General features: G+C 40.5%; 1 protein-coding gene across 7 annotated transcripts in view; it reads left to right on the top strand.

Moving 5' to 3' along the window:
- Nucleotides 1-26358, top strand: part of LOC100741930 (zwei Ig domain protein zig-8) — a 237661-nt gene extending 211303 nt beyond the window's left edge. For 6 of the 7 annotated variants that reach the window (XM_024364441.2, XM_003486026.4, XM_033318443.1 and 3 more), the window contains 5 exons: nucleotides 1610-1851; nucleotides 5782-6001; nucleotides 17086-17269; nucleotides 22988-23130; nucleotides 25444-26358. In XM_024364441.2, coding sequence (XP_024220209.1) covers nucleotides 1610-1851; nucleotides 5782-6001; nucleotides 17086-17269; nucleotides 22988-23130; nucleotides 25444-25556 — 902 coding nt within the window. In that variant the 3' untranslated portion in view covers nucleotides 25557-26358. The remainder of the gene's footprint in view (nucleotides 1-1609; nucleotides 1852-5781; nucleotides 6002-17085; nucleotides 17270-22987; nucleotides 23131-25443) is intronic. The other variant, XM_033318444.1, reaches the window with a different exon arrangement.
- Nucleotides 26359-26819: the final 461 nt, after the last annotated feature.

The raw sequence follows: 26819 nt of genomic DNA, 5'->3' as shown, positions 1-26819 counted from the left end.
AATGTTCTTCCAGAGCTATCCTATTCGATAGTCTTTTTTTCTCGTTCGGAAGTTTCAACAGCTGTGGATATACTTACCGCATCGGAATCTCGAAGTAAACAGCGAAGATCGCTTTTTACAACTTTTTTATTCGAAACTATAGTGGAAATTTAAACCATACGTTTATACGTATATATATATTCTGAAGATTTCAGCGAGATCGATTAACGTCGCTATGGGCTAGAAACTGTTAAAAATAGCGAAAACCGTGGTTTTTCGCGATATTCTGCCCGATAATTGTAATAAAATAATCTACCTACATCTTTCGGTGTTCGTTTTACATCGATCGACTTCGTTGAAATTTCCAGTATGCTATAAATCTTTAAAACGTGTTGTTTAAATTTTCTATACAGATAGAAAGAGCGGAGGGAGACGATAAAGTTTAAAAAACGACCTTTCCTTTTTTTCCTCGCGATTCCGATTAATTGCTATTTTTTCAAAAAATTTTTGCACGTCATCTAGCAAACTAATTCCTCTAACTTCTCGAAAAAGCTGACGTCGTTTGGCCCAATTTCTAAAAAGCCATTTCATTTTAAAGAGCGTTCGAATATATATGTTATTTATAGTATTTTGTCTAGGACAGAAAAGTCCATTGCGTAAATTTCCATAACTGCTTAAACGATTATATGACTCTTATGACGTCGATCGATTTAAAGGAACTAGAACAAATTTAAAAACACTCGTTTTTCGCAACGTGTCCATTTAAACTTTGATGATCACATGGATGCCCGACCTACTCTCAGGAGCTTAATTTTCTGTCGCTAATTGGCCTATCGAAATTCTCGGTTTCCCAATACAAAATGTACAGTATAACCCAATATAGTACTCGATGTACAGTGGCTCGTGAAAGTATTCGAAAGCTTTTATGTCCATATTATATGTTTCGTATAAAGCGTTTTAAAACTTCATTAACGCTGCAACGGGACACGATCGTCGTAATTGTATCGGTGAAATTTGAAACCAACGTCGTATGTAAGCTGTTCGTTGCTTTTCCCTTCTTCGGCGTTGTTATTCTTTTAACCTCCTATTATATATATTATATGGATATATATTTCAAAAATTTTGCAAAAATGTTTCTTCGAAATTTCAAGATCGTGCCTTGTCGTCGAAACTGCTTACAAGTATTTCTCTTAGCATCGAATATCGCTTACAAACACGAGAACTTGACTGCGTTACTCAAAATTCTTTTACCGCTTGAAGCATATCAGCGAGTAATTACTCTCGCGCAATATCGTGTGTACCTATTCATTCAACGGTTACAAACGTGAATAGACGGATGTTGCGAACGAACAGAAACGCCAATATGTACTGCCAGTTGTCAATTGTCTGTCCAATACTTGTAAACAACGGGAAACGCAGATCTCCAGAGACTGGGGGATATCGCGACAAGGTATCAGGTGTGCGCGATCAACGGTATAGATGTACGGATTAACGAATAGCGCAAAATTTTCGAATAAACAATATCGAAAAGTTAAACGTTTCGTATCGCGACGAAGCTTGTGTTTACGATTACGGTAGAATTAGCGATACAATTGTAATTAACCATGTGAAAAATCGTTGTCGATTCCAGATCTGCCGCTAATAACGGATTCGGTATCGACGAAATCGACGACGGCGGCAAAGCGATCGGTACCGACGGACGCGCCGATGTTGAACTACATTTTCGATGCGCACAGCACGCTAAACAAGCATCAACATCATCACGATCATCGGTGGGGTCCTCATTTCGAAGGGGAGAGCAAGAACATGACTGTGCAAGCTGGTGGAAGCGCCATCCTCGACTGCAGGATATCCTTGCTACAGGATAAAACCGTGAGTTTCCTCCTTCTTCGTCCGTATCGTATATACGTGCGTACATCGTCGCTATTCGTATAAGTAGCGGGACACTTAGAGAAAGTAAAGTCGTTAAATCGTGATCGATGGATCGTTTCCTTGGTAATCTAAACCGATTATCACGTTTTACATGAAACCAGAAGATTGCTATTTAGTTAATCTTAGCGCTTACGAGCGAGAGAGTACAGCGTACATACAGCCGAGCTAATCGTCAATTACGTCCATATCGACTTTTATCGGATTAACTTTTTTTAAATTAAGCGATTAGTCTGGATCGAACTGATCGGTTCGATTCGGTAGGTATGTCAACTGTGAAACAGAATGACTACTGCAATACGCGAATTATAGATGAAAATACATAGCGTGTATAGAGAGTATCCGATACAAAAATATGTAAAATATGTACAAACAGCGGGGAACGTATGGAAATGTATGCAAAGATATGAAAAACATTTTATAATATGCGAAAGTAGGCAAAAGGTCTTGTATATTTCTACTTATACGAATGTTTCTGGACATTTTCACATAGCCTTCGCATATTTCTCCATACGTTTTCCATAGCTTTGCATCTTTTCTGCATATCTTAGCAGTTTAATAGTCGAGGTCTCGCATTTTGCCGGCTTACCGTTCGCGGAAAATTAGAAAGACGATAACTCGCAATCAATCTTGTAAACTGTAGTAAAGTTCGTTTTGCAGGAAGATAGGCGAGCACGATTTATTCTAATTAATTTCTTTGCGTTCTCCGGATCTTATATCCCGGCTGCGGCGGGACTTGCGGCAAGCTAGACGCATCTATCGCAGTTGGAGCAATCGCGCCGTTCGAATTAATTTAATATCCGGCCTTATTATACGTGTCCCGGTGAGGTTGAATAGGAATTATCCGCTGCCGGCGAGCTTTCACGCGAATTTCCCTCCTAATCGTTCGCGTCTATACTCTCTGAAATCTGATCGTTTTCTGTTCCCAGTATTTTTATAAATTCCTACGCTACATACATTATTAGATGCATTTTTATATATTTTTCTCTTTCTTTAACGTCGAATTGAAGTACAACGGTGATAAACGATAAAAATATCATTTGTGTTTTTTTCTCGATTACGGTCTCACAAACATATAATATTTACTGAAATAAACTGTTTAAACTATTTAAATCGATAAAATTCTTTTTCCTCTAATATTTTACATAATTTTCTATAGGTCTGTATACGTATACCTGCTCGTATATGTCGCGCAGCTTACATTCGCGCCAAGCATTGGACTGCTGCGTAATTAATACTCGTAGATAAAATATCGAAGAAATCAATTTTTAGAATTTTTAGACTTTGCGCCTATAGTAAAAAAAAAACACGATACGTTTCTCAGAGAAATGCCTGAAACCGAGCATCGCGTCCAAATTTTTAGTACGCGTAATTTTCGATCATTGTCTAACTTCGATAAAAAAGAGAATGCTCCTTTCGGGTCATGGTCTCGAGAGAGAGTATCTAGCCCGTCATTAGCTTCCTTTGTTAAGGTCAGCTGAAAACGTTGTAACATAATACTTAGGCGGAAAGAGGGTATGTGACGAGCAAAAAACCCAGGATGGTAAAAAGTAATGTGCTGCTGAAAATGGGCACATAACGCGCACAACAAGCGTAATCGTAAGCATGTCGAAACATGTGCTCGCACAATGCCAGTATTTTCCCTAGTATTAAGTAACAGCGAAGATTTAATTAAAAAAAAAAAATCTTGAAATTTATGTCTAATTAATAACACGATTCAAATACTTTTATGGACAATTTTAAAAATTAGATCGGTCGATTATAGCCCCGTTGGTTTTATTTTACGTTTAAATTAATTAATAACGTATAATTCGAAACTTTTTCCAGCTCGTATGGTTCTTACAAGATATAGATAAATCTGTATTACCCAATTTTTAAGACAAGATCAAATTTATTTAAAATATAGTAGAAATCTCGATGCGTTTTATACAACATTTTCTAAAGTATAGTTTATAAATAAAAAGTCATGCAACGATGCTATTATTTAAAATTAAATTAATTAGGATTATAAGGTAACGCGTGTAGTTATTACATCCTAATTAGACTGTTAAGCATATCGTTATAACGTAAGTAGCTGCCTAGTAAGCGATCTATATAAAAATGCAGAGTACGAGTTAAATGTAGACGTATAAATATTCGTAGACTAACGACGACACAACGACACGGCACAGGGTCGTGGTTTGCGAAGGGACAACTTGGATAAATTCAAGACTCGGTACGTAAGCCGGATGACATGCGACGGCGAATATCTTTTCGAACGAATTTACCGATGCTGACTCGAAACAAGGGAACGACGACGACGACGACGACTAACTCTGTAGAAACTCGTCCAGTAGTTATATCCTAAAAGCATCGCACTTGGCTGAACCACGGTCGAGCTCGCCTCAGCGTAATATTAGGCTATTAATGTCGTTGCTGTTGCTGGTACTGCCAACGACGGTGTCGACTAACGCGATTATCCATGCATGATTATCTTGAAAGTGCATAACTCGGCTAAAGACGATATTTATTGCTGTAGGTCGTTCGAGTCGCTGCAGGACAATTCCAGCCTCTGTTTATGACTCGTGACTCCATCGCCGACTCGGATTTCGACGTACAATAACTTCACGGTCCCACTGGTAGTTGCTCCGTTGTCAAGTTTTCCATTACAAATTCCCAAAAAACCAAACTGAAAATCTGAAAGAAAAATTTCAAAGTATACGATAAAAAAAGTAGATTAATGCAACTTTTAAATGGGAAAGTGACTTACGCAGCAGCTTGTACAAATATCTGCCAATTCCACTGCTCGTATAAAGCATGTAATACGATTTTTAGGAACAGTACAGATTTTTAGAAGAATACCTTAGAAGAGAACTTGCGACTTAATAAGAAATCGTTTTAAGGTATTTGTATTTTAAATGATTTCTAACAGCAAAACGATATCGTTTTAGCGAGCAATAATTCTTCGTACTGCTCTGAAATCATAGGTGACGAGATTCGAGGATTTGGAAAAAATTTAATTTAGTAGATAGTATCGGTGAGAATTTTGTATCAAATATTTCACGTTTCAGGGAAGAAGATGGGAAAAGCGATCGATCACGATCAGTAACGATCACGCGCATCATTGATAGCTGCCCATACGCAGCAATCTCTATTGAACGGACAATAGCGAGCTTGATATCCATGTCGATATCGCGCGCACTTAATGGGAATACCAGGAAACACTATCCAATTTCAGTTACGTGGATAAACTGCGGATTTCGAATCCTTGTTTATCGTAGCCCGATTGTATGCACGGCTCAAGCATAACGAGTAATCGGACAGTACGTCCTGCTTCTGTTTTCTGCGCTGTATTCGGATACTCTTCTATGCGAACCAAGAATTAGTTGTTGCGGTGTTATATATAGATATCCTTGCGCTATATAAGCGTTTAGATACCGCGGGCATACAGCTACATGTATCGATCCTTTAGCAATCGGCATATTCTCCTAGCGTTACTAGCGCGACTAATCGAAGCAAACGGTTAATAAATATTTACCATAGCGGCTTTGAAAAGAAATTTCAAATGCCGCCACTGTGACGACATCCGACTTCAAAGACTTCGAAGAGTGACACAGCTCGAACAAACTTTTTAGGAAATCAGCAACTATCTAGAAACTTGGCAAAACGTGATTTACTAAACGCGTAACGTTAGCGAAATTTAGCGAAGAGAATAAACCGTAGGAAACAATGGTCAATTATTATTGTCGTGACATTTTTATTCTTAGCGTTCTTCGAATCTGCCTCCGATGTTGCGACACTTTTGAACTCTTATGTGCGACGCGTTAATGCCGATATTCTGGTAAATTGATCGAACAATCGTTTATGAAACAAGGTGGAATAATCTGTTGACAGGTGTCTTGGGTACGTAGACAAGATAACGGGGAAAAGGTGAATCTGCTGACGGTGGGGCAGCAGACGTACATAGGAGATCCAAGATACACGGTGAAGTTCCAATACCCGGACAACTGGCGCCTACAAATCGAGCCCGTGAACAGTAGCGACGAGGGCCAGTACGAGTGCCAAGTCAGCACTCATCCGCCCAAGTATATTCACGTGAATCTTCACATCAACGGTAAGTACAGCGATAATTCACTTTTACGATCGCGTCCGTATCGTAAAAGCTAACTCTCGCGTCACGTACCTCTCGACCAAGAAAATTCCACATATTACGGGATATACTACAATTCGCCGATGAAACGTCTTTTCATGAAACGTCAAAGCACTGCTAAATGATACAAAATTTAATATACTTTGATGTAATTACGTAATTAGTACGTGAATGCTACAATGGTAAAAGCTTTGTTTTACTAAAATTCTTTCGTCTAATCGTAAAGTATCGTAAAAATCAGATCGACGAGCCTGTACTTGTCATATTTTTCATAGTCATTTTCATGCTATGATCTTTACTTATTATCATCTTCCATCTACGACGTCGGGACGAAAAGCTGCGATAAATCAATATTTCTTTAAGAGATCGATGATCTTATTACCCTGTTTTTCTCTATCACGTACACCCACAAAAGGGACGACCATACAAAAGTAAGATTATCGACAAAACTTATCCGCAGTTTCTCCCGCTCTACATTTATTCCTCCAGTATACACCGAGTAATATTTGTTCGCCTCGTTTACTCTGTCAACTTAGTTAACTTTGTTTGCCAGTCTGCTTATGTAGCCGCTTCGACGCGGTTCGATTTATTTCCGCTCGCGCCTTAACGACGTTCATTATCGACGATTCTTCCGGGAAAAATACATTCGATCGAACTTTCTGTTGCGTCTTTTGCGCGCTCATTGACACGCGCGCATCCCCAATAAACACAAAGAGATTAGCTCCAGTAAACGATAATACAATGCGGAGTAAATTGAGAATAAATTGAGATACAAACGGTCGTCTTGCGAAACGGAATTACCGCTGGAAGAGGGAACGAAGTCGGGAGAGACAAGAAGAGAAAACGAAACGACTTAAGTAGTCGCGTGGGGCCGACGGAAAAATTGACTTGATCCACCAAACGAATCGCGTTTTAAGGAAGCAGATCGGCGTGAAAATGATATATGTACTTCGAGCGTCGGTTGATATAAGTCCACTTCTATTCTCTCTCTCTCTCTCTCTCCCTCTCCTTCCCTATATGACCCGAAATCAACGATGTATTAGAAATTAAATAGTTTTTAAATATTTGGTTTTGCCATTCGATGTAATATCCGTTACCCTTTGTGTATATCGCGCATTTTACGAGTAACTAGTAGATATTCCTAAGAAAGAAAATATTTTATTCCTAAGTAGAGACACGAGCGCGAAAAACCGAGAAAATAAAATAGAATGTTTTCGGTCGTAAAATGTAAATGTGATATAAATTAGCGACACGTAGGTCGCGGATGTTTGTGCATGTTTGGAAATTTAAGAAATTTTCATATTCGATAAATATGATACAACGATATGAAATATATATCAAATACCGAAATCGTGGTATTCTCTCTAACATTTGGTACCTGAGACAATTTTCTATCCGAATTCCATTTTTTATTTAATTCCTAAAAATATGAATTTGCATAAATATCCGCAGTTTATCGATATAATTCTTACTAGTAAATTCTTCGAAACGCTGGAACGTTCGATTGCTGGTAAAAGCGCAACGAAAGATCTTTAATTCGGATCTTAAATATCAGAGCTGTTGTTCGTAATTGAAGGAGTAAAATGGCCGACTTCTCGAAAACTTTAAACGAATCGCACCATGGTTTACTTATATCGTATTACGTTCCATCTGCCAGAACTAGAAACAGCTGAGTTAAATAATTAAAGCTGTCGGCGTTGTACCTAAGCTAGTTTCAGGAAAACTTAATTTCACCATTGCTACCGGCGGAGGAATTCCAAGCTCGAGAAATTTGTCCGTAGAAACTGATACGAACATCTTCGGTTTAGACTTCCATTCGCCGGATGTCGAATCGAACTAGTCGTCCTATTACTAACCACCGAATCAAACTAATTGACGCGTCGTTAGCTTTACGATCGATCTAATTATCGACTTAAGAGTCTTTACGATAACATAGATAGGAACGATCGATGAGAAAAATTGTACGTTTTTCTGTTTATGGAAAATATTCGTCTAAACGATGGTCGCCTTTGAAAGAAATTGGAAGAAATTTGGATAAATGCGATTAAAGCCAATTAGCAGTTTTTACGTAACGATAATTTCAATCGTATATCCAAATTATTCGATCAACTGTTTCATTTTCGAATTTTCTTATTTAACCATCTGTTAATTAATTTCCATAATCTCATTGTGATTCGGTTCACGCTGTAATATTCTATCTCTTACATTTTACATCGAAGCGCTCATCTAAATATTCGACCTTTTAAATTCATTTGCACCGATAACGATCAGAAGCTGACGGAGGGACATGAATATAAAGTTGTATCATGCACGAAAAGGCTAGAAATAGTATTTGCATTGGATTTTTGTCGCCAGTGGAGGTACAAGTATATTAAATTTTCTATTATTTAGTAGTACTCTCGCGTGAAACACAGAAAAATTTGATACTACGAAAATAATATTTGACGCAGGTTAAAAAATATTCAGATTTTGTTAATGTTCGTCCGGCGGAAACACTAACTCGACAAGTTCAACTGTATCCTCGAAGCGAAAAGAGAAATCCATTAGTTTTGCCGCTAGCAAAACGCGCTGGTCGTCGTCACGATGCAAATTAGAAGAAAAACGCAAGCTCTCTCGAGTTAAGATTTTTACCTCAATGATGCTGAGAGAATCGTTTAAATCGAACAACCGGAGAAATGCGATAAAAGGCTAAGGTGGGTAGCAAGGCGGAAAACAAAGAGAAAAAGACGCTCGAGTATTCAGCGTGAGATCGAGGAAATTGGCTACGGTATCTGCTATTTTCGGTGACTTACGGTGACACGAACTTCGCATTGGGAATCGGTCGCGGGACCGGAACGTCGAAGAAACGAAGCTATCACGATAGAAACGGAAAAGAAGGAGACAAAGTTTATTTGGCGCGAATTAAAGCTGAAACTCGTGATGTTAATCGGTTCGAACTTTATATTTAAGATTCTGAACAAGGTCTGATAATTTTTTAATCGAGTTTATCTTGTTTTTGATAATACTTACGAAGCGTAGGAGGGTGTACGTTCTTTGGGTATATGAACTTCTCAGTAGTCGAAATGGTCAACCAACTGCGCTTTTTGTCGGTTTCTCTGTCTTATTGCACGACTACGCGATTAATGTTAAATTTTGACAAAAAAAAAAAAAGAAATCACGCGTTTGCGTTTATTACGATAAGGTGGCTCAACGTCTAACTCTTTGGTTATTTTATAACGCAACGGGAAATTTCTAGGAAAAACCTCCCACGAAGAATATTTGCAATGTAAAATGTTTGCCGCGCTGAAAGCTCGACGAACACGTAAAACTACGCAAAATTACGCTAAACCATCATTGTGCGCCTAGCACAGTTCATCTCCGAGGAACGTGTAGACTATAAAAGCTTCGTGTTGTAATCATCTGGATAGAAGAGTCTCGCATAGTCCCATATACCGAGACTCGCTCGGCACGCTCACGAATATTAACAGTGTCTACGGTCGATGTGACCTGAATGGCGAAAATATTTTCCTCTCCGCGACTATGAGCCACGTCGGAGGATTTTTACAAAGAGCAGAATTCCACGGCTTCTTTTTTCCATGGCGGATCACGAACACGGGGTCGTATTCAGCCCTGGCCAGAAGGCAACTCTCGTCGAATGGTCAGCAGAGAGTGAAATACCCGACACGACCAGACGGCGACGACCAAACGACGATTTCGACGTACATCAAAGGAAACTCGTCTTCGACTTTTCATCGTTAATGTTCTCCCCGTCCACCTGTACCGACCACCAGAATTGAAACACTACTCGTCAGAGATGGATAATCGAACCGTCGACTCGATAAGAGGATTTAAACGTAGTCGTTTAAAAATCGATGGAGATGGCGACCTTTGTCGGAGCGCGATGTCTTTCGATTTAAGTATCCTCTTTTCTCTCAGAAATCTTTTGTTTCTACGGTCAGCCGTATAAATATGTACCTCGCGGCTATTCGAGATTTGCCTCGTGGACTATATAAAATTTTTATGAGACTTTATGTTACATCTGTTACTCGCAAGTATCTGAGATAGTAAAATGTGTCGTATATACACGCGCATATGGCGATATATACGCATATACGTATAGAGTAAAAATAAAAGATATAATAAAAATACGTGGAATATAATTTCAGAATAAGGTACTCGTTATAATCTCTACTCCGTCTCGTTGGGATTATTTATAAATATGCGCAACCTAATAACACGATCGGTGCAAAGCGTTAAAAGTTTGGATAATATAGATCGTAAATAGCGAGCAACGGATTTATCGCGTACCCCGCGTTAATTATCGAACAACGGACACTTTACAAATTAAACGAGGAAGCGCGAAATAATTCTGAAAGAAGTAAGGAGCCTGTTACCATCTTAAACCTGACCCTGAGATGAAGCACGTTAATTTTTTACCATAATTATTTCAACGTCGTTCTAATAAACCAGTCACGCCGTTCTTATATATAGCCGTTACTGTGTATCATCATTACCGATAGCCAGTTTACAAAATGCCGGCAAGCTGAAACGCTAGAAGATAAAACACCGAGGCGTCGAAGAGGAAGCTCGGTAACAGAGCGAAATAAAAGGGTACAGCTCGGGAGAAAGGAGAAAGAACAAAAGGCCGAGAGGCGGGCGCGGATGGAGAAACAGGATCGAAACTATTCGGTACATTCTGCTGCTGATCGGGTAAATTGGGTTCGTTCGGCGAATTTTTGCGGCTGCGAAGCGCTTAGGAGGATAATTGACGGAGAAATGGCATAGTCGGAATGGATGGAGAGCGGCAGAGTGGCTGGCAGCCGTTAGGAAAGAAGAACCTGGAGAAGCGGAAGAACTTCGTTTCGCTGGCTCGAGAGAAAGGGACGGCTAGTGGAATCGAGATACGTCGAGCTCCGTTCCTTGGAACAAAGGGAACGAGAAGAAGAAAGGGGGGACAAGGAGGGGCGAAAGTGGTACTTAGAGGTAGACAGGAAAATGGACAGCGCCTGGGAAAATGTAAAACTACGGAAGGAAGTTCATAAATGAAAAAAGAACGGGCAAAACAAGAAACTCGGAGATAATAAAAATGGGAGAAGGAAGCCACCGAAAAGGAAAATTTCTTCTCCTCGTTGACGTAATTTTTGAAAACGCGAACAGGCGAAATACAGGCGGAATAGAGACGGGACCAGCCTCGTCGAAAAGGGAAAACGATCTCTGAGAACGAACGAAATCGCATTTACGTTAGTTGGCCAGTTTCGCGAGAGTTTCGTGAGCAGCCTCGATGCAAAAGCGACAGGATCGGTCTTTGTGCTAACAAGATGTTCCACTTAACGTAATAACCGTGCTTTGTTGGCACTCTGCAAACACGTCCACCTGTTTCACCAAGCCTCCGTTCGTGTCCCCGACGAGTTCCGACTTTGATATCTTCGCGCCAGCAATTCTAATCTCGTTCCATTTTTCTTTGCACTTTGTCTACCACGATTCGTTTATCGTTTCGTACAGAAATATAGGCGTGTGTACGGAATATCTCAGCACCTGTGTGTAATAAATATGCTTTCTTACCTTTAAGAAACTCAGGGGAACTAGGACGATTCTACGAGAACCTATAGCGTTTACGCGTGTCAAATTGTTATATACGTTGGCAACTTCTTGTCAAATACGCGTAAAATATTCGATCGTAAATAAAATAGTTGGTTTACAAGTTCATGCTTAAAACGTCACCGATATTGAAAGACATAATTTCTCAGCAAAGCGATAAGGTTTGACATTTTCTCACCCTCGTAACTTTCTCGCTAATCGTAAGACGACAAAACTGTTTTATTAAAATTCATACGTTATTGGAAAACTCCGAAAATCGAAAGTGAAATTATACTCGTTTCATCGAGATTTACGTGTTACAGCTGGATAATAAATAAAACCCCGGCTTACGGAAGTAAAGCCGGGACACTTGACCGAATATACCGAACCGAATAACGAATATAAAAATTCCTACTTTTAAATTTTGGACGTAGAAAGTACAATAGAATACGTATCTTTCTAAATGCAGGTTCCTTGCCAACTTCTCGACGCTGGATTACATTTTGGTCTTACGCTTATCTTCCTTCGGATAATTGCACGCGTGTAATTCCTTCGGTATCGCGGCAAATTCAAGGAGATCAGCGGATTCATCGTGGAAACTTTACCCGAAGTTGCAAGTGCTTCTAACGTGATTCGTCAGGACGGTTCGTGATCCTAATTTCGCTGTTTGACATTCGTCACTTTTCGTGACTTCTGTTCGACCCAGTTCTAGTTCGTGAACTTTCTCAAGGCAGACTAATAGCAGCTGGTCAGGATGGCGTACAAGATCCTGCGAAACTTATCGAACGTCCCATGATTATTGAGATTAATTTGGCCGTCACGCGAACGGCAAACTATCAGTGCGCACGAAGTTCCTTGAATCGATTACAACGTAAATTCGGACGGTATAAATACATAGTAGCCAGAGTGAACTAATGTACTTAAGCTGTAGATTTATCGGGAAGAAGAAAATTAAGGAAAGCCAATTGGAGGAATTCGATTATTTCAATGGAATTACTCGAGTGCAAAATAGATTGCTCCATCGAGTTGTTAGACAAAATTGTAACTTAATTTAAGGATGCCTGTATTTATGGAAGCAAACTTTATAAAATAAACTCTTCTTTCGTCTGTGTTACTTTGAATCCATAGAAATAAGAGAAAGAACAGCGAGGAAGCAGAAACGCATCGGAAACTCAAAATGCCCTGATATTTGATGCTTCGATATTCGTCGATCTTTAACGTCGAGGCCACGATATCCTAATTAATTACTCTAATCGTGTTCTAATCTTTAATTTTCATTTTTAATTAACTCGGTGTTCGCGCAAAAATTCAAAGAACTTTTTTAAAAATGAAATATTACAATGCAACGTATAGCGATGTAATTCTAGAAGCTAAATCTAAAAAGTAACAAAGTGGTCACGTCCATATTCTAAACTCGAGTACTCGTTCTATCGAGAACAGATGTTGGCGAGGGCATGTATCGTGGTTAAGAAAAACGGAAACCGCATAGTTGATATGGCTGCATTGTTTTCCTAAGGTGTGCGGCTGAATTTAAATTTGCAACCGCAGCACGGACAACTCGTGCATACGTGGCCAGCCATAAAACAACGGACACTTTCATAAACGTTATAAATTAGTCGTGCACGAAACTCGAGGTTTTCCAATGTTTCCGGTTTGCAAATGATAGGAAACAACTTGTAACGAGAACACCGTTCTACACGTGTTATTAACGTCTGCATAAAAGTTGATTTTTAAAGACAATTCTTACCAGATTTACCTCGGTTACCCTTTAGCGCACGTTCCTTTAAACGCAACGAGATGGCACGCTATTTAGTAATTTGGAATTTATTTTAATTTTATTTAGTAAATGGAATTAGACACGCGGTCTGTATTAAAACGCGTGAACGGAATGCAAACGTTGGTTGGAAAATGAACGAACGATTTCTAACGCCAAATGATTTCCCATATATTTATTTCGATCTTTTTCGCGGATCGTGACATCCGACGCGACGTTTCCATCTATTTAAATAAAATTCTTTCGAAATAGAAATCTAACAAACGTACGTTTCAGTAAAATCGTATCGAAAATAAATATATCGACAGTTTAAAGCGTCACCTAGGATTTTGCAACGTCTCTATCGACTCGCGAATCTCCGCGCGGCTCTTGTGCACCCTATGCGTCACAAATCACGGGGTATTCGCGCAACGAAAAATCCACGCGAGAAACGAGAGGCGGAAGATCTCCGACCGAGGGCAAGAATTACGAGAGGGCAGAGCCGACGGATCCAGAACAAAATCGATAAGCGTCGTGCGACCATGAATCAACGCCGATGTGTTTAAACCGCCCGACCTGCGGGATTTGGCAAAGGATCCCGCTGGATAATCTCGACGAAACCACCACGGGGATTCGCCTGTGCTAGACAACACATGCGGAAAGAATCGACCAACCCTGGCCACTGCTGACACAGCTGAACCTTACGTGTGTACAGTTCGATAAAGAAACACGCGTCTGAAAGAACGAACGTAAAGAAAAATATCTATATTTAATTTATTTAATGCCAGGATTTTCAACGACTGGAGCGACCAACGGTGGACGTTGGGACAGGCAAACTTTTCGCGTCTCGAGTCGAACGAGGGAACACAAATGCGAAATGTCGTACGCAAAGATAGATATTCGTTTACTTTGTCGAATGCCGAAACTTGAAATAAACAAAGTTCGATAAAGAAACTGAAATTGTGGACTGAGGAACGAGTATGGAGAGAAAAATAATAAGGAAAGCGAGAAATTTTGAACGAGATAAACTCGAGCAGAGCTTAATATCGCGACGTATCTTCTTCCGTCCTCCCCTTTTCACCTGTCTTCTCGAGTTTCAAATGCTCTTACAAATTTTTTCGCGTTTTTTATGCTTGGTCGTTAGGTACAATCTCGTAGTTGATCTTGGGAAACGGCTACGGGAGGATGATATATTCGTTCGGGTCTTAAAATTCGGGGTGAAATATTGTTTCGGGTTGAGTAAAGAATCAATGTATCACGGGGTTAAAACCGTAGAGAAATTTTGTGAACTGACACTTTACAAGTACAAATAACATCGTGAAAAACGAACGACTTAAGAATTGACGGATATAATCGCAAATACATTATATACATTTCACACGCTGATAAATCTGTTTTCCTTGTAATCGCAAAGGATTAATTTTTAACAATGTAAGGAATGTAAGAAGAGACAATGCCAAAGAACATAAATAGCAACTTGTGTATTATCAAGGTATTGGCATAGTCGGGAAAGTACGAGAAAACCGTTGTTTCGGAAGATTCTTCGATATTTCTCCACTAAGGAGATTCGTTTTGTAGAAACAACATACATGGACGCGTGCCCTCCGTCCTCGTGATTCCGCGTGAACGCGATGATGAATCCGATATCATCCAGTGATCGGACGAGCAAAGTGACGGCTTCTCGGCCGTATTCGAGGATTCGTGTACTACGATTCGTATAGAAAGATTCAGGAACGAAGAGTCAGCGTTTAATTAAACGTTACAACAACGTATACAATACGACGCTAGTAACGAGTTATTAATTGTAAAATAGTACTTAATAATCTGCAAAGAAAATTAAGAAAACGGTAGAAAATGTAGAAAATTTAAATTTGCCACGAGGTAGAGTATTTAAATTACGGATTACTCGAGTAAAAAGGAGTCGTTTCAAACTTCGTTCTTAGACCGCTCTGTACATTGGAAACATTTCCCTTTCGCGTGGACTCCCTACTGCTAGCGTACGTACGTTTTTCCAAGGTAGTCGTACTTTTGAAGCTGGAAACGGTCCAAGGAGCGAAGGAAGAGATTCTCGGTCGAACCTTGGTCGTTAGATACACGTATGCGTCACCGATGACGCGTCGTTTTGTATTTAATGCCGCTGTGGGATAAAATATTCGGATTACATAACATCGCAACATTGCATAACGTCGGTTTACAGACCAACAGTCCCGTTTCGCAAGCTTTACGAGAAAGGTAAACGATGTCGGCTCTTGGTAAGCTTAAATCCACTCGGTTGAACGAGTAAGACGCCACCTGCTTTTAACCCCCTGCATTTCGCGTGCTACGATAACGATTGTAAATGACTTTGATAACGGTAAAGGATAATATTTTATAAAGTTGCTACGTTTTAACGAGATTCGATGGAAAATTTCTTTTCGACAAATCGAGAGATCGATCGTCGAATTGAGAAATCGGCTAGTTCTTTTCGGAAACGGATACTAGATGTCGGATATTTTCGCGCTTTATCGTGCAAAAATAAAAATTTTAATTATCGCGGACGTTCGACGAATCTTTTATCAGCAAGCTCGAAATACAGTAATTTGAACAGTGACTATAAAATTCCGAAGAAAATTTGAATTCCACTGCTACCATCTCCGCTCGATATTTGCTGCGTTAAAACGACATTTCACGCTTTCGTGCGAATAATTCGAAATCCTGGTCCACTAAATTTCCATCGAAGGATTATATTTTGCGCTACGAATCCGCTGACCTGTCTATAAATGCTTAATACCGGTTGTCGACGATAAAACCAACGAAATCGGCGGTAGTACCGTGATTCGTCGCATTATTCGCATTATTAAGCCGGTACGATTTGTATTCGTCTGGCAGTCTGCGTGGAATTTGTACGCGGGCAAAATGGAGAAATCTTCGAGAAACATACCGTGGATCGGGCCTTCCTCCGCCCTCTCGTTCTTTCGTTTCTGGATTTCCATATTCTTAAACCACATTGGCGGATGCATGATAAACTTCGAATTGGAAATGGTCCAGAAGACACCGGATAAAAGATCGCATCTGAATTGTGCCGCGATCGTTAGATGCACTTACGCGTGAACAACGACCTATTGTGAATATATATGTATATCGGCTCGGTGAAATATTGCGAACTAGAACTAAAATGGTTTCATCCGTTATTGCATTTGGGACGACTCGATTTCCCGTTAAATAAATTATTTTTCTACGCGTTTCAAGATACTCGAGTACGTTTACTCTGACAACTTGTAAAATCACGGAGTTAACCCCACTACGATCCTCGAATTTTTTATATCTCAATCTCGCTTTCGTTTCGATCGAGAAAGCACGTTTAAATCTATTTTAGGAAATCTACGGCATTACGTGGAGACGAGAACTCGCGCGTATCCATGACGATTCTTTCTCTTCTTTCTTCGAGTTACCGAGTTTTCGACCGAGAAGCCGACGTCTACGACGAACGAACTCGTCGAAGCGTACATGACGAAATCAGGAAATATACAGGGATAGGGGCTTGCAAAAGATCGGGCCAAAAGATGCTGATTTTAAAACTTTCTAATTTTCCAATTTTCCGAATTCATAAATCCGTTTCATCGTGTGCATTTAATCTTACTATTGTGCGTACAAGATAATAAAAACGAGCAGATACGAAGAAAACTATTTGGCGATATGTCGAGACACGCTTGACTCGGTGTTTACCGCTGTATCCTAACGTTACGTAATGAAATTTCAGCACCGTCCGTCCAGATAGTGGACGCCCTGGGTGAACCGCTGAGAGACAAGTACTACGAGGCTGACAGCACCATCGAGCTATTGTGCGTCGTGCGTCATATAGCGATGCAAGTCCAGTACAGCGTCGTTCAGTGGCTTCACGGCAACAGAGTTCTCAATTACGACACGACGAGAGGCGGTATCAGGTAAACGTTTCGTTCTTTTCACGCTCTCATTCGCTTAAAAGCTCGAAGAGCTACCGGTTTTTCGAAAACTAGCGTTATTTTCCTCGATGGGAAAATTCTAATCGATTCGGTTCTACCTTTGCCTCACGTGGATCGATCGGTAAACCCAGAATTCATAGAATTCATAGAATTAGAATTCATCGTCCAAATCGCGCGTTTAATTTAAAAGACTCGTAGACGTTACGACGAAAGAAAACGAGAGAAGCAAAACTAGCGAAACTAATTGCAAGAAATTTCTCGTTCATAGTTTTAGGCGAACGCGTGTGCAACTCTTTCGTACGATAAATATGCAACGTGTATCTGCGCGACTGTGGATATATATTGAAAATCATATTTTACGAAGACAATTAGGAAAATGGAATCTGGCTAGAAAATTATTTTACGTACTAATTGCAAGTATTATAACGAGTACCATTCTCTGGACATTTTACATATCTCTGCATATTACGCGCATTCTGTACACATTTGTCACGCTTCAAATTTCCGATGCATGCACAAAAATCCACAGTCTAGCGACGTATTATTTGTAAAACTGGTATCTCGTATATATAACTCGTATCGTATAACTTAATGCTTGAAAGCCAGATTCCAAATGTAATCGTAAAGAGGAAATATGGAAGAGAGAACTGGAATCGACCGTGTGAGAGCCATAACTCGATACAGCTGCGTATATACGTCAATCCTGTGCCAAGCATCTATCCTTCACGCAAGTCAAACACGACAAAATACCGTGGCCCATTCGATGCGCAGCGACGCGTCTCTGATACGACGTTTGAAATCCGGTCTCGATTCGCAGAGTCTGATTGCGGCGGGGGCAAAGGCAAGCGTTCGCGCCACTCGCTATTCCGTGGATAGGAGCGCGATCGTGACGGCCTCGGCTAGTCATAAATCATAGCCAGGTGAACGCGCAAGCGGTCGACGATCCACGGGACGCCGCGGTAAGTTCTAATCCAGTGTCGACGATTCTCACTGCCTTTCCACCCCGTAGACGCACCCACTCCGCTAATCCTCGTATAAACTACCACGCAGCCTGGAAAATCACCGGATCCCGCATCGTCGAACCGAGTCAGACGCCGCGATGAAACACCGAATGTACACGCGTATACGTCGAATAAATTTGCATAGTACACGTGTACGGTGTCGCTGAAACGTAAGCAACTCGCGTACTTTTCCCTCTTGCGTTACGCGATCGATCGCGTCGATTATCGTTTATGCGAGTACCAAACTATGTTTTTTATACGATCGGAATGTTCTCGTTAATTTCTTTTCCTTCCGATCGGCGTCTTATAAAATATACCACGAATATTTCATTCGCGCTAGTCGCAGCTTTTTTCTCGGTGTAATTGGAAACAAACGTTTAAAGGACGTTTACGATTTGCAAAGACCGTACGATTGGAAGGTTTAACGATGCCTACATCGCGTATATTTAATAATTCTTAATCCGTAATATCTCTTTTAAACGAAAGGACAGAATTGTTTAATGCATATTTGTCATTTAAATTAATTTCTTATTCCATCGAGTATAATGCACCAGCGTATAATATAAACATGAATATGAGAGGAAGAATACGAAAAGTATAAATAAAAAGCTCGTAACTTACAGCTTCCAAAGTATACAAGTATTTTATAGCGTGTGGCTGATGACGAAGACTCAGCAAACTTGCGTTCTACGCTTTTACGATTTATAAAAGCAGAATATTTTACGCGTGTATTTGTAGTTGGAAAAGGATCGAATACGTAATATCTCCAATATCTCGAGCTTCAATTTCCGGCATCCACTTGTTTATAAATCCGCATCGCGAGGCACGTTGTACGCGTAAAATATCCGAAATTTTGTTACAATTTTAGCGACTCTCTTCTAATCGTAGGAATCTGGAAAATGATAGAAAACTCGTATTAAGTCCGTTTATCTGCGGGACCTCGCGAGTGGCTTGTCAGTGAATAACACTGATCCGAACGATCGTTAACCTTTGAAAGAGAATGTAGTGGCGCGAAGGAGAATGTTTCTCGCGAAAATGTTGTCGATGTGGCCGACAGCTCGACAAAGTTACAACCCGGCAGACACGCTGGCTGTCGGTAAATGGAATTAGTTTGCACTGTGCACCCGGTACATAAAGGCGCGTGTACATAGAGACTTGGCCTCTCGTTTCAGAGCACCCTCGTGGTACGACCACTTCAGCCCTCGTCGTACGTAGCGCAACCACGTGGCCCGTGGAAACCGCAGACCGTAAACACATTTCCGCAGTAACTACCGCTCTGCCGCTCGTTATTTTTCTCCGAGAAAGTAAATGTCCATTTCCGGCCGCGTGCCACCGCGCCGCAGACCCGTCGCATCGTCGCGTCGATTCGAAAAACGTAAAACGGCAAATTATTTGTCGCCGAGATTATTCGCCTAGATTTTAATTAACTAGGTCCGAAGATAGCGAAAATTTGCGTCGTCGTCTTAGCCCCCCTTGACCCAACCTAACCCCAGCACACAAGAAATCGTGTCAGACGATGTTTCTCCACCTGTATCGTCGATACGTACATACGCGTTTTAAAAGAAAAACGATAAAAATGCATTTTAGAAAGGTTTCTTCTTTCGTAATCTTTTTTCAATAATTTTTTACTCGACTTGCTTTACGATCCTCTGCACCTGTGATCCTCGGACACCATGAATAATAATCGTAATCATAATAAGACTAAAATAGTAGTTTTAAAATTATTCCACCCTTCTATCGATAAAATCTCTCGGAGCTAATCGGTTAAACGTGCTCGCCGGGAGTTATAGTTTAAAACAATAGCCGGCGCGATTAAATCATTCGTACGCAGGGACGCGTTAATAGGGTTGCGATTCAATCCCGTTTATTATACATTCACCGGAGGCGAATGGCTCGCAGGCGTCATTTTTCATAGCGTTAAAATTACAGAGTCGTATCGTGCAGAAATTTACAACCCCGTGATACGTTAATTCCATTACTTGGACGAGTACGTGTTCTGTTTCTCAACCGACGCGACAACGCAATTTCGTAAGAAAGCTGGAACGGTGAACAACGGCAAGAAAGAAATTGTTGGATGAAAAGGAAGAGAAATGGAAAAAAGTATCCCAACTGCCGGTTTATTAACGTGAAACTGAAAGAAGCCAGGTGAAACGGTTGAAACCTCGATGGTTGGTTGCTTCGCACTACGGATCAACGAGCAATCGTGCTCGAACGAGCAGATAACGAACGGACAAATTGCGCTCGCCAAGTTTTTCAATTAAAGGCAACCCCCTGTTCCGTATTTCGCGGAGAATAGAACGAGACAACGGCTACGGTATTTATCGTTTGATTTAAACGAAGCGTCGAATAAAGAGTATATATTATTTGTTAAAAATCTTGTTTGATTTAGAAAGGTAGGTGCATCGCAAATATCCGTAGATCAAGACACCTACTGGTCTCGTACAAACGACGATTATTGAAAGTCAGATCGTCGGAGAAACGACGAATAATCGGTTGGAATTTTGTATTCTTATAAATGTAAAATTTAAAACATCCTGCGGAATCGCGTGAAAGTTATATCGCAAGATAATAAATAAACGAGCGTATGTCGATCCTCGCTACATAACGAGCGACGCCTCAGCGACAAAAGTCGCTAACGAATCGAATAGGTAACTGCGAGAAATCTACTGATCGTGAAACACAAATGTGGGAAACGAACGACTATTTTTAAAAGCTATTCGTACGCTGCTCTCTGCTGAAAACCTTACTGCGATAAAATATCATAAGGATTCGATTTCCACGTAACATTGTGTTTTATAATACGGTGATATATTTTATAATGCGATATTTCGAGAATTCGAGTCTTATGCGTTAGATTGGTTCGTGAAATCGATTTCTACGTACCTTTGCGGTCTTTCAAAGGTTCGATTTTTGCATAACCTAGTGCTTTAGAAACTCGTCTGCTACGTGATACTACGCTACATGAAAAACACGGTTTCTACGTAACAATGTATCGTACGTACTTTGAGACCTCGATTTCTATAGAATAGAGTACCTTGAGAATTCAATTCATACATAGCCCGATATTTCTAGACCTCGATGATGTCTGTATTACACAATGTGAACATACTTTGAAAGCTCGATATCTACACGGTTCGTCATTTTGACTTCAAGTTTGGATAAAACACGGAAAAATGTATTTCTCGTGCCTACGAGATTGCTAGACTCGAAAGAAATTGAAAGTTTTATTAGCTTCTTCGCCGAGAGATTGATAAGGGGCGTGGAAAAAGCGATGGTAATGAAAAGAAATCGAACGAGCATCCGATGCACACTCGAGTCCTTTTCGAAGCTTCTTCTTCCCAAAGAATATCAAATCTTTTATGACTCACATACTATAACCTACGGATAATCAAATATTTCATTGCCGAATCTTAAGATTCGTCGTTTTCGTGTACGATCACTGGGCTTTATCGTAAAATGGTTCGATGAAAATACGATAAAAGTTCGTTTCTACGTACATTTCGAAGACGAACCGAACGAGCCAAGTTGCGTGTACCTTTGTCCAATCACGATCAATAAGATGCAACGTAAGATGTATAAGTAAGATGAAAGAGAATAAATTACTTTACGCGTTCTCTTTCGTAAGCATGTACATAATCTCGAAACGATGAACGCTGGCGATTTATTAAGTTACAGCGCCTTATCATCGTGAAGAGTTCTTTCGCAACGTAGATGCGTTCGTGTCCGCAAGGAAATAACATCGTTTCTTGCCAGATAGATCGAGCGGACCAAACAGATCCTGTTACGGAATAATATCGCTCGTGTACGTTCTACTTGCTTTGACAAATTATTCGGATATGGTGGCACATTTTTCCCTTTGCTTTTTGTTCGTTAATAAGGTAGCCAACGAATATAAAGACAACGAGGAAATTATTTTTTTTAGATAAATAATAAAAATTATAAAGTTAATAAAGTTATTCGATAATTTATCCGCTATGTAAATCAATTTCGTGTTGGCATTCTCCCCTGACAATCTCTCTTTCCAATTTACAACGATGCAGGAAAAATTGACTCCATTATAGCTATGCTATATTACACGATGTTCAAAATTCCATATGCTAATGCTTTCCAAATAGAAGCTGATTGCATTTATACTTTCCCAATGCATATCAATATGGAATTTTAATTCGATTCGAGTTTAAATACGTCGCGTGCGATATTACCAAGAATCGTAATAATTTCGTAATCGATTTCACGCGTCACCGATCTATATAAATTGTAAATAACCATTGTATGGATACGCGTACACGGTGTATCACATTTTAATCATACGAATAGTCGAAAAGAAAATACATACCTCTTTTCACCTCCAGGCAAATGTTTAGCCACTGCGATACTAAAATACTTTTCATAGGTTTTTCTTTGAAAAAGGAACGACCAAGGGCAAAGATCAAGTGATTAAGGGAGAAATAAAGAGAACGTGAGATTTGTTTTATCACGAGTGTCGTTCGAACGAGAGCCTGGCGTTATAAAAACGCGTGATAAAAGAACAAAAAGGCAAGGAGGATGATAAAGGGTAGAATAAAAGTCTGCAGAACGATCTCTCAAAAATCGGACTGGCCATTTTTCGCGTACGCTTCCGGCCGCTGATAAAACGCCCGTTTCGCCCGGAAGTTCCGTTAAAAATTGAAATTTCAACACCGCTGTACGTATGTTCCAGCGTGAAAACGGACCTAATGGAAGAGGGGGCCAATTCGACACTCAGCATAGCGAGGGTGGGACCAGCTGACAGCGGAAACTACACGTGCCATCTCACCACCATGCCCGATCAACCTGCCACTGTTCACGTGCACGTGCTCAACGGTGAGCATAAACGTTTTTCTACCGTCTTAGAGCCGGCGCTTGAAAATTTTCCAACGTTCCTAACTCGATACGTAATTTAAGAACCCTTGCACATTCCTATACGCATCATAGCAAAAGGAATTACATGTATTTGAAATGATACAAGCGTAATATTCACTCTTGTCCGTGTTACAGTCGCTTCGTTTCGAGAGCCATTCTCACAACTAACGCGTAATTAAGCATCGAGCGATTTTCTACGAACTTTTACATCGTGCCAAAGAATAGAAAATTTTTGCTCTAACAACTATATCGTTATCCTCTTTTAAATTCGAACAGATTAAAATCGAACAGATTCGAATTACGCTATTCCGCCTAGTATTTCGATGAACGGTATCGCAATAGTTGGGTTAAGAATTTCATTTACCTGAAATCACGTATTCCGTCGATCATCTGCAGTCGTAAAAAAATTCAACGTAATGTGCATGTAAATTACAGCCGATGCAATATTCATCAACCGCGGCCAATCCAATCCGCGGAAAAGAATTTGAATACTCTCGTTCGCTAATGTTTCGTGTTGTTTATCGATGCAGTGGTTTCCACGTTTGATGTGCGTATTTCATGAATTTTTACAATTTATTTTTTGTTTTCATGTATTTTCCTAATCGTACCGAATTAATAGGAGAAACACAGCGCCAGAAATTCTTGAAAAAAGAGGGAATATTTATATTCCTTTTGATATTCATGAATATTCCAACGATTATTTGAATTTCAAAAAATAAAATCAACAAGTCTACGTAAAGTTTTCTGAAAATATTTTTTAAGAATTAGGTAATTGCATTCGACGAAGATGTAGCGTAAATTTATAAAAAGTTAACAACGTGGCGATTCGTATTCGATGAACCCCGCCGAAAGTTTTCGACGTAATGCCGAAGGATCGCGAAAACTTGCACCACGATCTTTATGAGGCTGTCAAAATGAAAGTCACGTGGCCGACGTTAAATATCGTGTGATATTTATGCATATTACGCTTAATTACAGGCGTGCGTGACGAAAGAAGCGAACAGAATATCAGGGAAGGTAACTTCCACGACGCCGCGCCGCCGTTAAATCGCAACAAACTCGCGCGCGACGCACAAAAATCCTGATAAGATATGCGCGACTTATCACCGCCGATAAACTCTCGCTACCTAACGATAAGGTTCAGCCTCTGCGCTAAATAAAACGATCGAAACACAGAAAGTAAGATGCGTTTCTTATTGAAAAATTTAAACGACTTTCGCAACTTTAAGCAAAGAAAAAAGAAAATAGAAAACGGTATTTTTAAATACCGAGCAAAACGCGAATAAAACATGTGAAAAGCATAAAAACGAAAATTATATAAATCGAGATAGTAAACGAACGTTTGATTTATGCCGTGGAATTTGGCTTTAGATCGCAATTGATCCGCTGGAACAGCGTTTTTTGGAAAAAATTCTTCAACGTCGAAGAGCCTTTGACATTTGTATTCCCTTTTGTCCTTTCTGGTGGTGCTTTATTCCCTTTCCTGTTTACCGTCGATTGAAATTCAAAAAGAGAGAACGTAACGATGAGTCAGCGTTGCATAACAGAGGCCCGTGTTAATTGGTTTTTAGCTCTGTCGTTTACCCCATTTCGTAGCTATTGCTTTTTACAAAAGAGCCGGTTATATCGGGATTTACGACAGCGAATTCCATCAAGACCTGACTAATTCACGGTTATATCGCGCGGGAAAACGAACACGCGCCACTCGTTCGGTCGTTCCTGCGTTATGCTAAATGCAAAGCGTGCTTTCGCCAGGTAAAAGTTTACTCGTAGCTCGTAGCCTTTCAAAGTTAGGAAACTTACATCGTGGCGCTACAGCGATGCTCGCAATGCCCGCAGGATGCGTCCACAACAACAATATCTATCCTCGTTGCTCTTCGTGCAAAACGCGCTCTATCTTTCATTTGGAAATTGTTGAGAACTAAATTTCGCTACTTTCCTCGTGACATCTTTGCTTCGTTCGATGTAAAATACGTCAGGTAGAAACAAGAGTACGTAACTTTTTGCAACAACGGGATGCTAATTAAAAATAGTCTCTGCGTCGTTTGCCATATACATCGTCGAGTAAATCTACGTAGAAATATGCAAAGGTTGTTTTCGAATTTTTTGAAGAACACTGGCCACTTTTGTTCTAATCCGATATTATCCTGCTCTGACAACAGCGCATTCTTAACATTTTCGCGCGGTCGTACCAACGTGTACGACTCTTATCAATTTCTTAAGCCGATATAGTCGAAAGCTAACAGTGTTTGAGTGTACGTAACGATGTTTCAGGAGAAAGCTTAGCCGAACTCCATCACGGATGCGCAAAAAGCGTGGGCGGTAGCGGGTCGTTGCTACTGCTTCTGTTCGTTCTCCTGGGCCGGATACAACAGGTGTTCAGATGAAGGATCGACGACGCTTCGTCGCCGTATCGACACGGCGCTGCACGAATAACGATATGGACTTTTATATTATCGTTGAAGAATTGAGCTAGCCGTGTGGACGCGTAAACGACGAACGAAGGAAAAAAGAGCGACGAAAGAAATGGATGAAACGAGAAGAGGTGACATAGGGCGGGGAAAGTAAAACGTGGATCGAAACGTTACGAGAATAGACGAGAGAATAGGCTACTGCGAGAAAGGGAAAGGTTGGCAGCGTCGATCCGCCGCCATTGTCTTTCTGCGTCGCTACACGCCAGTTTCCGGTTCACCGTTTGTCCTCCATGGCCGACTCGATCTCGTGAAGCGCCCGACTCTCGCGTCTCTGTCCTTCCGATTGCCGGAACTCTCGGATCGTAGTCGAAAGAATTAGGCAACCCGCCGAGGTTCGGAGGAAGGAATTAATTCGTCGATAGCGCTGGTTGCTAGATCGATCAGATCGTATCGAAGGTGAGAGAGAAAACGGGCTTAGAGATTCGATTTGGAAATTCAATTTGGAAATTCGATCGGCTGACTCGTAGTCTTCCTGTTTTCGCGCGTCAGCTACGTCATGTGCCTTTATATTCAGTTTCGAGAACGAAGTCAAGCGCGAAGAGTTTGACCGCGAAGTTGCGTCGTACGTAAACGAAGATGGAACAAGGTGAGGACGACACGTGCATATCTTTTGCGTTCTACGTTAACTCGTGTAATTGCACGTTTTCGTTTATTTTAGCGATCGTGTACGATAGATCTTTGTATCGTGGAATACATAATCAAAATATAATAAAAATAGTACATAGGGGTTTAATACGTATAAAAATGTTGACATATCTTGTTATTCGGCACTCGAATAGACTGAACTACTAAACTAATCGAAACGGATGTAGATCAGTAATAAACTTAAAACGTTCACCGTCTACGATTCCAGAGAGAAACGTCCTCGCTTTCGCGTCGCATCTCTATTACCTTAAATTTCTTAGCACGGATGGTGAACGCGTTAAGTTTCGATTCATCGGATCGATCATCTCATACTCGCAGCCATACTTTTTCGTTTATTTCCTGGAGAAATGTCTCTTATTTTTCCACTTTATATAGGACCGCCTTTATCATCGAGCCAATGCGAAAAATACCAAAAGATTTCCAAAGGATCGTCGATAGCGATCTAAAATTGTCTCGGCAACCAGAATCTACCGATAGCGAAAGAATCAGCTTTGATCTCCGGCGCGGCAAAAGAGAGCCGCTGCCGGCGGG

This window comes from Bombus impatiens, unplaced genomic scaffold, assembly GCF_000188095.3.
Source record: "Bombus impatiens unplaced genomic scaffold, BIMP_2.2 scf_0096, whole genome shotgun sequence".
Lineage (NCBI taxonomy): Eukaryota > Metazoa > Arthropoda > Insecta > Hymenoptera > Apidae > Bombus > Bombus impatiens.
This window is presented reverse-complemented; position numbering and strand designations above follow the sequence as displayed.